General features: G+C 32.4%; 2 protein-coding genes across 2 annotated transcripts in view; one reads left to right on the forward strand and one right to left on the reverse strand.

Moving 5' to 3' along the window:
• LOC126850757 (probable multidrug resistance-associated protein lethal(2)03659) overlaps window positions 1-9,309 on the reverse strand; it is a 209,410-nt gene extending 200,101 nt beyond the window's left edge. The window contains 1 exon segment of the mRNA XM_050594052.1: window positions 9,145-9,309. The gene's annotated coding sequence lies outside the window, so the exon portion shown is untranslated.
• The window catches only part of LOC126850951 (odorant receptor 10a-like), an 81,487-nt gene that overhangs the window by 55,020 nt on the left and 11,938 nt on the right, over window positions 1-14,529 (forward strand). The window contains exon 6 of the mRNA XM_050594441.1: window positions 2,808-2,963. Within this exon, the coding sequence (XP_050450398.1) occupies window positions 2,808-2,963 (156 nt within the window). The remainder of the gene's footprint in view (window positions 1-2,807; window positions 2,964-14,529) is intronic.

Here is a 14,529-nt window from a genome sequence, read left to right on the forward strand (position 1 = left end):
GATGTCGGCAAATCGATCTTTAGATAGCGATATCGAAATATTGGGTGCCAAAATGTTGTGACGCAAGAATTCACGCCACACAGAAAAGTTCGCGAAAAATTAGCAAAGGTTATTAGAGCAATAATCGCGACGGCTAAATACGTGACCGCTTAATTAACAAGATTGATAGAGGGGATGATCCGTACAGGAAGGACGGACAGGACGAGAAAGAATCGAGGTAGGCAATTTGAAATTTAGAAGACAGGAAGATATAACAAAATAACAATATATTAACAAGTTAAAATTAAAAAAAAGATGTAGTACAATGCTGAGAGACTGACTAAGTGTTCGTCAGTTTTAACGTTTTCATGGCCGAGCGAAAGAGTATCATATTTCACGATACACTCGAGTAAAATCGATTTGCATAGCGGTCAAGAATTTCCCAACTTAGGATCTTGGTACTGATGAAAATTCTTTATATCTTGATATGTAGTCTGCGCTTGCTCACGTAAAATTTTAAATATGTAATTCAAAAAGAGATATAAAGGCGCTCGTATAACAATCGTTAGTTCACGACATTAGTAAATATTCATGGAATATATTGTCAATATTTCAACATGGATCTAACTCGTCTCTAAATTGTGCGATTTCTTGCTTACAAATGCAATGACGACAATGAATGATGGGCATTGCGCAAAAGAAAAAAGCATAAATCTGCAACTAACATGATGCAATTATTCGGCGATACGCGAGAACTTATGCATTATACAGAATTTGTAATATCTCAATTTCTCAAAATAATACGCTGTACATACAGATTTCACAAAATATATAGAAAAGACGACATATACGCGACATTCAAGATATTCACAACGTACGAGATATATGCGAGACGCAAAGTATCCGCGATATATGAGTTCACTTTGTGATAATAATAAGACACAGAAACGATAGCGATACAAATAATAATCGAAAATATAAGTGTAACTGTCGGCGACAAAGTGTAGCTAGAGAAAAAGTACTTACGCGATAAAGAAGAACGGATGAGTTGTCTCGCCGTCGACGGTTTATTCTATGAAACGATACATAGACAAAAATTCAATAAAGAAACATTAATTTACGGCAATGATTACTACATGACGTGACTTATCCAAACCATAAAATTAACTTCAAAATTAACTTTATAACGGGATGACGTCCCTTTCACCGATTTTCGGCGGCGTTTTTGGTGCTTAATTTGCCTCGCAGGGATGGATCTTGCTAAGACTTTTGCTCTTTACACCAGTCCGCTGAACAAGCGAAAAGCGCGCAGACACATTAATTGTAAGTAGACAACCTGTGAGGCTTTCGGGTCCTCAGGACCGTTACGTGACTTTGGTCCTTGTGACCTTTATGGTATTGATTTTTCTTAATCACTTCTTTTCTCTCATCTCTCCTTTCGGATATGGATGTTTTCTCAAACCGACCCGATCCTTTTGTCTCCCGACAACGGATGTTCTTTTCTTCGATTTTTATATTGATCCTTATAGATCTCATCCAAATCGAAGTTCTGGGATCATATGTCGGGTGCAGGATTGTATCTTCGCTTCGGAGCTCCCATACAGTCCCACACCTAATTACAGTAAGCAGAATGTCTCTTTCCGTATTCTTATTTATCAGGCAACAATTTTCTTCTCTAATTCGTCAGTGACTATTCTCTTCTCTATTTACCTTCGTTTTTTCAAAAGTAATGCACATTGTAGTAATGCCGCGGAATGGATGATGTAATCTCAACGAAATTTTTAGACAGTTGTAATAGAGAACTCGAGGAAGCGATACATAGTCTAAAAAAGTTCTATAGTGCATGTCATTATGAATTGATGAATGTTAGAAATGTTCTCTGCAGATGCTTTAGGACTTATGACGCATAAAGATCAATGATCGTAGATCAAGATTAAAATTTTCCGAGGCCAAAAATCCAACAGATATTTACAGTATTGTAGTGAAGTTTGTGATGTTCAGATAGTACTCTATATTTTGATGAACAATTTGCAAAAAATAAAATTTGACCCAATAGCTAATACAATAGCTAATCTTGACGCATCATAGTATTTTTAACGCTCGTCAATTCATAATGACACGCACTATAGAAATTTTTTAGACTAGGTATTGCTTCCTCAAATTTTTTACTACAACTGTCCAAAAATTTTGTTGAAATTGCACCATTCAGTCCACAGCGTTACTACAATGCGTATTATTTATGAAATAGCCCATGTATATATGTTAGTATTAAAGGCTGAATCGACACCATCACCGTTCTCACCGTACTGAATCGTGCCTCCACTCGTCCTGAACGTTAGTGTCTCGTGTATCTTGCTGTTATCGGATGAGATCCTGTCACTCTCCATTAGTGCTTACCGCTATTATACGCTGAACTTTTACCGCAAAAATAACATAACAGAATTGCAAGATTGCGTCCAAACTCGCGTTCGCTCTCTCTCTCTTTAAATCGAGAGAACGGCGGCCTGCGCGCCTGTGGCAATTCCGACCTTAAACGATCGAAGACGTTACATCATAGTATATAATATCTTATGTTTTAAAATATATTATTAAAAATTTTGGTCAAATTATTTTAACTTTTTTTAAGTGAATTAATTTTTAATGAATTAATTGTCTTTACTACGGGGGAGGAGGAAACTTCCAGAAAATCTCGATAGGGACGTTTCTTATCATGATCAAATAATCTTAAGTTTATTGTTTACTTGCATAATAGTATAACTGTATACCTGTGCCTAATGGTTTATATTAGAGAAAAAATGATTTAACAATCTTACTTAAAATTTTTACAGAGTGCTAAGATATGTGCAGCGTTTTACGAATGCCATTGGTACAATATGCCAATGGAAAATGCACGGATGATAATACTATGCATGGCAAGATCACAAAAACCGCTCTGTTTAACAGCTGGCAAATTTACTACATTTTGTCTCAGCACTTTAACTGACGTAAGAAGAATTTATAAGATTTCTAAAATTTTTAAAACATTTTTAATAAATTACACTACAAAAAAATTGAAAATTTAAAGGAAATTATTTTTTTCCTTAAAGAAAAAGAAAAGGATTGATAGAAATAAGGCTCCAAATTAGCCCCAAATATAGCTGTTTCTTAAATATGCGGAATCGATTTTATATCTTAGTAAAGGCCAATTTCACCAATTCCGATTAAATGAATTGACGGTTAAAATTAGCAAGGTGACCAATAGAAAATAAAGGTTAAGGAAAATCAAATATTTATCATTTTAATAACCACCCCGTTAATTTTGTTACGTCCAGACTTGATGAATAGCAAATCAGCGAAAGAGCGTAATCTACTTATTCTCAAGACACACTCTAGACAAACGCGTGTCTTAGAGTCGAGCGATCAGGGCTCGAAATAGGTCAACCGACAGGTCGGAAGGCACTGATGTCATTTTTGAGACGCTGCCCGCTATCATAGCGTGTAGAGGGGATACATATACAAACGTCTTGAAAATGACAACATGCCATAAGGGTCTCTCTGATTACCACCTATAAACTATTCGTTTGGCGATCCCTTTTATAAAGGAACTGAATCCCTATTACCCGAGACGGAATATGCGATTTCAGAGAAGAGATCGGATAATAAGATACTCGAATTTTAAATGTTAAAAATTACATTTATTCAAAAAAAAGAAAATGATAGATTTAGAATTAGAATGACAAAATTGATATCAGTACATTTAGAATTAAATTGTCTTATTATATACATTTTTTTCTTTTAAGAACAAATATACTTAAAATCTAACATGTATGTGTATATGTGTGTATGTAAACGTGAGTGAAGGAAAATATTTTTCTCACGAGTGTTACATAAATGCGGGGGTCATCAACTGGAATTTAAAAGGGAAAATTAAAAATTACATTCCGGTTAGAAATTTACAATAAATCTTTCAAATAGCAATATAAACTATTAAATAGATAAAAAAATGAAAAGTGAGGAGATAAAGGTAGGATTATTGAATCTTCAAATTGTCTTCACTATGGAGGGAGGAGAGAACTTCATCTAGAAAACCTCGATAAGGACGGCAAGAAGAAATTGAGAACCTGGGACAAAAAATGGGATAATAAAGCCAAGTGAATATATACGAAGAATGTGAAGGAATAGATCAAGGTCAACTATATCGGGACTAACGTGGTACTCGTCAGTAAGAGGGACAAGGAAAAGAAGAAATTGGTTTAATAGGTATCGATACCAGTTTTATCGAGCCTAGTCTCAAAAAGAAAATCCGACTCCCCTTCGGGATCGCAAGATTCTTGCTTGAAATTCTGCAGTTCTTTGAGATCAGCAATTCCTCCACTAAATCCTAAAGGCTTTTTCAAAATCGCACGACGCTTCTGGGAGATCTGACGATTTGAATGTTGACGAACTTAAAGGGGTACAAATAGGCTGAACAGATGCTTGTTTGGAGGATGAGTTGTGGATAATCGGAGGGAGCAGATGGAGTGGGAGTTCTCGAATGGTGATGTTCAGAAAGGATAGGATGAACAATCAGAAGAGAAAGAGGAATTAGGAATTTGCAAGGGTTGAGATTCGAGAAAAGATGAATATTCGAAAATGGGAAGGGGATTAGGAATTCGCGAGGATTAAGATTCCGGGAAAGAAGAAGATGCGGCAGAACATTCGGAAGAAGAGATTGGTGAGTAGAAGGGAAAAGAAGAAGAAAAAGTGGACGAAAAAGATTGTGAACAAAGTGTAGGCCTCTATTTGTTGTATAGTTTAAATAAATTGAATTTTGATCGAAAGAGTCCTTGTCTAATAATGAAACTTTGCGAACCGAGAAATTCTGATTTTAATGAAACTTACAGACATGTGGAGGGTCAGATAAATTTAGAAATTTTCAGTTGCTGCCTAAAAACGGTTCTAAGGGGTGAAAACACCCTTCATATGTAGAGCGACTTTTTGCTTTTCTTGATATATCTCAAAAACTATTCAAGATATCAAAAAAATGTTTTATAGAAAAGTTTTATGGTAAAAGCGCTCTACGTAGTTACATTTATAAAAAAAATTTTTAAATTATTTTTTTTTCAATTTTTAAACAATTAAAAAAAACTATTTTTTTTTAAATTTTTATTTAGGTGGTTAAATAGAGTTGTTTTTACCATAAAACTTTTATATAAATCATTTTTTGATATCAAATAGTTTTCGAGATATATATCAAGAAAAGCACAAAGCTGTTCTATACAAAGAAATGTTTTACCTCTTAGAACCGTTTTTGAGCAGCAAATAAAAATTTTTAATTTTATATATTTATCTCTCTACATATGTGTAAAGTTGCATCAAAATTAAAATTTTTACGAAGTTCCGTTTAATAATAAATAACTCTTGTATTTTACAGATAATAAGTCGATAATAAAGACATAAAATATACAGGGTGTTCCAGATCAATGAGGACAAAACTCGTGTGCAGATAGAGTGGACCAAACTGAGTCAAAAAGTTCTCTATCATTTTGCAATTTTTGCAATAGTTAACGAATTATTAATTATTAAAAATCGCCATATTAGCTCGACCTATCGCCAAATGCGGCGAGATGCGGCCGCCTAGAAATCGAAGTTGCTAGGCGCGAGGAATTGTTTATTATAGGCAGCAATGGCTAGTAGCCTAGCTACATTTTAATAAACAACTCCCCGCGCGCCCAGCAACTTCATTCTCTGAGCGGCTGCATTTCGCCGTGCCCTTGGATTTAGTGGTAGGCTGAGCTAATACGGCGATTTTTAATAATTAATTCATAATTATTAATCATTAACTATTGTAAAAATTACAAAATGATAGAGGATCTTTCGACTCAGTTTGGTTCTGCTCTATCTGCACATGAGTTTTGTCCCCATTGATCTAGGATACCCTATATATGAAAAATGACAGTGTTCAATAAAATTATAGCGAAAAAAATTTATTTATTTATTATCGCTTATTTACGCTTATAATTTTATCATAAGAACATCTCCATTATTATATCTATTATTATATGTCAATTTAATATAAAATATAAAATATTTATTTTATTTTATCATTTATTTGGTTATGTTATTATTTTCATAATAGAAATCTTGATTATTTTGCTTGATTAAACATGTAATTGTTCTTGATTTGTTTTTGATAAACGATTTATAAATTTGGTTATTTTTCGTGATATTATATCATGCTTTCTTTTAAAATTTAATATTCATGTTGCACCTGCTTTAAAATGAGAAAGATTAATTTCTTCTTTTGCTTTTAAAGCCCATTGTCGCAAATCTAAATCATGAATAATTTTGGTTGTTAGACAAATATGTACAAAAATTTATAATAATTTTTCTCTATGAGTACCACCTTTTTATAGAGTTTCCATCGATACAATTGCTACAAGGACTTTACTTTTCTAAATCGGTGTTACACTGTTAATAAAGCGTAACGATCTTTTTTTCCACTTTTCCAGAATTCAAGAGCTTTCTTTTATAATAATTATTTATAATTTCGTCTTTTTTAAATGTATAACTGTCTTCTTCATCATCTTCATCATTTTCTTCAAATTCTTCTATTTTATCAGCTGCAATAAATTGTGCTTTGGATAAATTTAGATCCCAATAATTCTTAAATTCTAACGTAGTCTCGATCTGCATTGCAAATGATATATCATCTATTGAATTTTGTATAATATTCTTTATAATATTATGTAATTCGATTTCTTTATTATTTATTTGTGTTTGTAGAATATTTGAAAGTTGGAATAAAACAATTAACATATTAAGAAAATTTGCAGGATTCATGTAATATTTTGTTTAAATTAAAGATACAAACACTTTTTCCGAAAATTAAAATTCTGACAATTTTACACTTGAATTAATCTTTATACTTGTTGATTACACTTTATACTGAAACTGCGCGTAATATTTCCAATTTAGATTTTCGATAGAATCTTTTAATCTTATTTATATTACTTTATTTACATCTTCCTTATATAACATTTTATAAATAAGGAAAATTGTTTCAAAATATTCTCACGTTGCGATGCAATGACTATTTTTTATTAGAATTATGCATAAATGAATAATATGTACGTGATATAAATATATAATATAAAATATTAAATTATACGTGCAATATCTTTGATTAAAGTCTTATAATCTTATTTATATCATCTTATTTACATCTTCCTTATATAACATTTTATAAATAAGAGAAATTACAATCAAAATATTTTCATGTTTTGATGCAACGTAACTACTTTGCATTAGAATTGTTCAAAATTGAAATATTCAAATATAAAATTTAACCGATTATTTTCAACGGCGAATATCGCCGATAAATTCTATAGCTATAATCCACGAAATCCAAACACGAACAAAAGCAAACAGCGTCACCCTCTCCGTGCGTGATCATTAGAAGGAAAAAATGTGACAAACATCTGAATTATCAAACATTCGATGCCGAAAAATTCCCTTTATTGATATCGCGAGTCTTAGCGGTCGTTAGTCAATCGGTCTTTGACGATAAACCGAGCTGATCGATACTCTCAAGTATATACATACTTTTCGCGCTACTGTTAACAATCTCTTTCATGTCTTATACGCGTTCTCTCGAGTTTCTCGCAATCTTTAAAATTCGCTCGTATCGCATACATTTGTCATTCTCTTGTGTTATATTCTTATGCATTCTCAAATGATATTCTCGGGTGCGATCGAGCATAAAATTACTCATTCTTACTCGTTGTATAATTGTGATTTGTGATTGTGACCAATGGAGTCCGAGATGCTCGTTATTCACATCGCGAATATTCTCTGCCTCGCGTTAAAATTCATCCTACGGCTGCGTGCAAAATTTTCGTTATCGCGAGGATTTCTAACAAGAAATCTTTCAAGATTTCCGAATCGCGAAGAAAGACAGTTCATAAAAGGACATTATCAAAATTTCCGATCGGAGTCGTGGAACTCGTGCCGTCGCTCGCTCCCATTGTTAATAAATAAAAAATTACCAAATATACGTCACGCAAGTAATCATTTAAAACTCCTTATCCTCCAGCGAGTTTACGGATTCGCGCTACACATCGCTTCTCGTTCAGCTCGTCTCTATCTAAAAGATTCGGGCGATCTTGTCGAGGTCGACTCGCAAACAAGAATTATGCGTAAATAAATGATACATATATGATATAAATATACAACTTGAAATATAAAACGTGATATTTTAATCATTTATTTGTATATTATTGCATTTTACGTGGATTTTCATGTTGCATTTTAACGTGGGTTTTCACGTTGTACTGCGCAATGCAGAAATATTTCGAAGTAATTTTCCATATTCAAAAAATTCGATGATACAATCTTTCATAAGTTAAAGAATGAAAAAGATGTTTAATCAAGCAAAATAATCAAGACTTTTATTATAAACATAAAAACAATCAAATGATAAAATAAAATGAATATTTTATATTTTATATAAAGTTCATCATATAATAATGAAGATGTTCTTATGATAAAATTATAAGCATAAATAAGTAATAATAAATAAGTAAAAATAAATTTTTCTCGCAATAATTTTATCAGATACTGTCATTTTTCATATATACCTTATGTCTTTATTATCGAGTTGTAAAATGCGAAAGTCATTTAGAATTAAACGGAACTTCGCGAACTCCAAAATTTTAATTTTGATTAAACTTTACATGTATATTTATAAAAAAAACCGCCTCACTCCCTTCCCTGATATTGCAATTTTCTAACTTTTCTATTTTCCCCTCCAACTCTTTAATACGGCTTTTTAGCTCTTCTCTTTCTTCCTTCCATCTCTTTTCACTCTCTCTAAATTCCCTTCTTACGTTTCCTATTTTCTCACTTACCTTTTTCTCTTGCTCCTTAATTCCCTCTTTAACCTCTTCTTTGATTTTTTTAATTTCTTTCTTCCACCACCTCTTCATGCTTCTCATTTCATGCCTTTCATGCCTTTCATTACCTCCTCCACATTTCCGTCTTTCCAGCTCTACATCTTGCTGCTCTTTGCATTCCATCTTTCATGGCGAACTGCGCCATCTTATTCTCCCGCGCCCTGTATGAATACTCTCGCCGCTATCCGCTAATCCACTCTACGCTCTCCACTATCTATACCCTATGGCCTAACTGTCACTATCCCGCACCTACCTTTACAACCTTATATTCGCCTTTACGCCTCGCCTCCACTTTCACCCTTCACCTCTGCCCACTCTCTCACACTCACGCTTCCACACTACCACTCACTCCTCTTGCACTCCTCTTTAACTCTCTACAACCTGCAAAGTACACACGTCAAACCACTTCAAAACAAACTACCTGACACCGGAAACGGAAGTCCTTATTTTTCTATATATCTTTTTTATTATTTATTAAAATTTTGGAATTCGCGAAGTTCCGTTTAATTCTAAATAACTTTTGCATTTTACAGCTTGATAATAAAGACATAAGGTATGTATGAAAAATGACAGTATCCGATAAAATTATTGCGAGAAAAATAACTTGATTTAACTCATTTGTTGATGTGCATATATGTATATATTTTTGTGTACATGTATATGCATGTTTGTATATACATGTACACAAAAATGGAAAAATGTATATACATACATATATGTGTATGATAAAATATTTTTTAAAAAATTTTTTAAAAAAACCGTAGCAAATAAAAGTTACCTCTGGGATAAAAAAAATTTTTGTAATAACCAGATTGCACATGCAAACCGCTTCTGGAATAAAATATTTTTTAAAACAACCAGCAGACAAATAAAAATCTCCTTTGGGATAAAATCCTTTTTTTTAATAACTAGAACACACATGCAAACTGTTTCTGGAATAAAATATTTTTTAAAACAACCAACACACGAATAAAAATCACCTCTGGTATAAAATATTTTTTTTTAATAAGAACACACATGCAAATCGCTTCTAGAATAAAATATTTTAAAAAGCAATTAATACATAAATTAAATCGCCTTTCGTTTTTATAAATATGCATGTATATAAATTTATATAAATCTAGATATATAAATATACATGTATATCACACGTGCATGTATGTACATATGTATATATACGCTGCTAAAAAGAGGCTTGTACTCTGTTTTTGTTCCATTATTTACAAAATATTAAATATGTATACTATATTTTTGCATTCATGTCATAACGCGTTAGAAAGGTTAGGTCTTTCCTCGTGCTGTTTTCTTGTTACGTAGTGATCCTAAGATATTAATTACATCAGATATTCTCACAAAATCTGTTTATTTCGTTGCCCTACGCAACGCGCCTCCTCCTGTAATTCGTACTTCATTCACTCACAAGCTGACAGCACACTACAGCTCTTCTTTTTTTATAATTGATTTGATTAATAAATAATTTGATCAACGTTAACAAATAGGTATGTAAATAATCTAATAATTATAAAGACTTAATAAAGATATATAATAAAATGGATTATAAATTATCAGTCAACAAATTAAACCAAAACGATTGCTTGCAATCTAGTGTAATAATTAACATTCTAACTAACAACTAACATTAACAATCTGCAGAAAATTTCGATCCCAGCGCATATCAAAGTTAACATTTAATGTTAACTTTGATATGCGCTGTAAATTAATCCTTTTTTTCTAAGTCTTTTTGGCTTCGCTATCATGTGCTTTCTCTGCGCTTTTTTTTATTATCGCTGCATACAGTTCATTTTCCTTTCTTTTTCTTGAGGTAAACTATGTTCCTTCTATATTCTTTACCTGTTTTTTCATTTATAACTTAAATATTACTGCCATTTACTTTCACTACTATATGTGATGTAAGGTCAAAGATAGATGTGGTCTTGTTCCTTTTAATGAATATTTTTAATATAAACTTTTTCCCTTTCAATTACTTCATTGTCTATTGCATGTCTTTTCTTATCGCTGTATTATTTACTTTTTTCTTTATTTTCTTTGTCTTTGTCTTTAGTTTCTGGACCAATTTGGTTGTTTTTCAAGTTTAACCACGATAGTATTTTATCTTTAAACTGTCTGTCTATAGAAAAGTTCAGAAGATGTTTTCCCAGTTACTGAATATGGAGTACTGTTGTACATCATTAAATAATGTAACAGATCCTTCCAATATTTCTTTTCAATCTGGCTTATTTTGAGTCGCTTTAATATATCTCTATTTTGTCTTTTCATTTATTTGAGATCAATAAGGTATAGCAGTGTGAAGTACTATTCCACTTTCATTACAAAAAGTTTTTATCTCATTGCTTATGAGTTGTGAATCATTGTCTGCTGTTATAGGAGATGGAAATCTAGTCTTGAAAAAATTTTTTTTATCATCTCAAATGTGTGAAAAAATTTTTTTTATCATCTCAAATGTGTGTTTCGCGTTCAGTGGTTCTCATGATTTCCTTGTAGCTTTATAAATAATCTACCATAACGAATAAATAATTTGAACTGGGTCCCATAAAATCAATGGTAATATCAACCCATAGAACTGTTGGAAAAGTTCACTGTTTCATGGAATTTGGTAGATTAGGAACTGACATGAATGTGCAATCTTTACAACATCTCACCATCCTTATCTATCTTGGGCCACCAAACTTTAATGCAAAGATCTTATCATGGCTGTAATTCCTAGGTGTAATTCAATTATCTTCCTTTCATACACTGCCTTTAAGACTTACTCTCGTAATTTGATAGGAATCACCAATATGTTTTTTTTAGTAGCCTCCTAGAAACATAGTCCCGATTCAAAAATTTTGTAAATGCTGACTTCATTGTTCCACTATTCCTTTGTTGATTTTTTAATTTTTTTCGTCTTTTTTTGAATGTCTTACAATCTTTTCTAGTGACACTAAAATTGATAATGAGTAATCAATCATCTGATTTATATAGTTTCCATCATCAAAATGGCTCTGATTGGGAGATATCGCATAATCTTGATAATGGATCAGATATATTGCTCTTTCCAGGACGATTCATTACCTTACAGTTGTATGCCTGCACCCTACCCATCTTTCGATTCTGGCGCACGGCTTTGATTTCTTTCCGATGATCGTTTCCAACGGCTTATAGTAACTTATCAAATCAAATTCCTTTCTCCCATAAAGATAAATTTTAAAGTGTTCTATTGTCCACACAAGTGTTAAAGCTCCTTTCTCAGTTTAGCAGTTTTTTTTCACAATTGGTGAGACTTTTATTACCTAAGTAAGCTATTATTTTAGAACCTTTTGAATTAATTTGCATTAATACTGCATCTAAACCTACAGGGCTTGCGTCAGCTATGAGTTAAGTCTTATCATCAGTGTCGTGGTTTCCCAATGTTTTACGTTGATAAACTTCTTTAAGATCTTGAAATGCCTTTTTTTGTTCAGTCTTCCAGAACTTCTGAATATTTGCTCTTTTCCCTAGTTTCAATCGTAAAAGTTTCCTGAAAGGTTCTATTAGCGTAGATAGATTTGAGATCCATTTTCCTACAAAGTTTATCAATCCAAGGAAGCTCTGAATCTCCTCTACCGGATTTGGCGTTCTAAATGTCTGAATAACTTTAATGTATTTTCTTAAGCTTGATACCCGAGGCAAATAAATTGTGCCCTTCTATTTCTTTTAGTTTGTATGCATTTCTCCGTATTTAATAGAACATTATTTTCCTGTAGCACCCTTAGGTTATAATCTAGTTGTTTATTATGTTCTTGCTCATCTGATCCGAATACAAGAATATTGTTAATAAAGTTTATGGTTAAGATATCTTCACATGTGATTAACATCTTCTCTATAACTTTTTGAAATTTCTGGAGCACATGATATACCAAACATCAGTCTTTTATATCGGCACAATCCCAGTCAACAAAGTCTGTTCAAACAGATTTTGCCAAACGTCTGCTTCAAATTTTTGTCAACAGAAAAATTGCAGACTGTATACAGAATCTGTTATATCAGATAATAATAACAGAATGTTAGCAGAAGTATTACAAAACCTGCTGACATAGATTGACCGTAGATCAATAGCAACAGAAAGTGAGCAAAATTTGCACAGAACTATAATAATAGCAGATTGGCAGCAGAAACTGAGCAAGATCTGCATAATGCAGTTTGATGTCAGATTGACGGCAGAAATCGAGCAAGATCTACGCGCGCGCAATCTGATGAAGGATTGATAGCAGAAATCGAGCAGGGTCTGCTAACATGACTTGATGTCAGATTATCGGCAAAAACCAAGCTAGATCTATGCATGCGCAATCTGATAGCAAATTGGCAGCAGAAATCGAACAGAAACTGCAACTTTTAGCCATTTATAAAATTTATTGAAATAGTAGTTTATAGTAGTAGTTTTGCTTACCGCTATGCGGCGCAATTTTCACTTTCTATACCCGTATGCAAATTTATGTCAAGAGCATACATAAAGCCTGCAAAATGTGGCTAATAACATGTATAACTATATCTATCAGTTCGATTTCTGATACGATTCCCGTACAGGAGAATTCAGTTATTAAACTAATTTTTGAAAAATTAAATAAATAAATGACCAATTTTCATTTGGAGAAATTGTCCGAATAAGTGAAAATATTTCGTGATTATCTACGATATAAAATAGAAATATAAAATATAAAACAGAAATTCTATATAAATAAAATTTTTGATTTTATAAATTAAATTATTTAAATTTTCTATATATATTACATTATTTTAATTAATATTATATATTTATATGTATTAATAAAAACGAGCAAAATAAATAATCATTTATTATCTTTTAGTAAGCGAAATGAGCAATGTAAATTAATAAAGCATTTAAATGCCATTATTCCATTTAAATAATGACGATAGAGCCTGCTCGGTTTCTGCCGCCAATCTGGCATCTAACTGTGGGCTGCAGATCCTGCTCGATTTCTACCGTTAATCTGCTGCCGACTTATGTTGACAGGTTCTGCCGGCAGAACACAAGCTTAATGCGGAGTTGATGCCAATCTGCTGCAATATTCTGCTTGAATCTGCTCGCATACTGCTGGCAAACTGCTAATATTTTGCTTACTGAGATCCTTTACTAGTGACAAATGTGGTTATGAGGGCTAAGCATTATTTTTATATGATGGAAGGTATTCTTTACATCTAATTTCGAGAAAAGTTTTGCTCTCCTAATTTTTGCTAATAATTAATCCATAGTTGGTAAAGGATGATTTTCTCAGATTATTGCTGTATTAATTCTTCTCATATCAATACATAAATTCTTATATTTCCATTTTTTTTAGAACTGGTATTATTAGGGATATCCCATCTAGACGGTTCATTTACTTCTTCAATTATGTCAGATTTAATTAACTCTCTAATCTTCTTGTTCACTTTTTCTTCCAATGGAGTAGGGATTCTTCTATAAGGCTGGTACACTGGTTTGACACTAAGATCAATAGGAAGATCAACAAGAACATCCTTAAGCTTCGGAAATGATCTTATCGCATTTATTCCTAACTTATGAGTGTTGTGCCTTGCGGGAGGCACTGGATTTATCGGGATTTACTATTGAGGCTTAGGAGCCGAGGACCAGGTTGGCAGC

Source organism: Cataglyphis hispanica, chromosome 7 (genome assembly GCF_021464435.1).
Source record: "Cataglyphis hispanica isolate Lineage 1 chromosome 7, ULB_Chis1_1.0, whole genome shotgun sequence".
NCBI classification, from domain to species: domain Eukaryota; kingdom Metazoa; phylum Arthropoda; class Insecta; order Hymenoptera; family Formicidae; genus Cataglyphis; species Cataglyphis hispanica.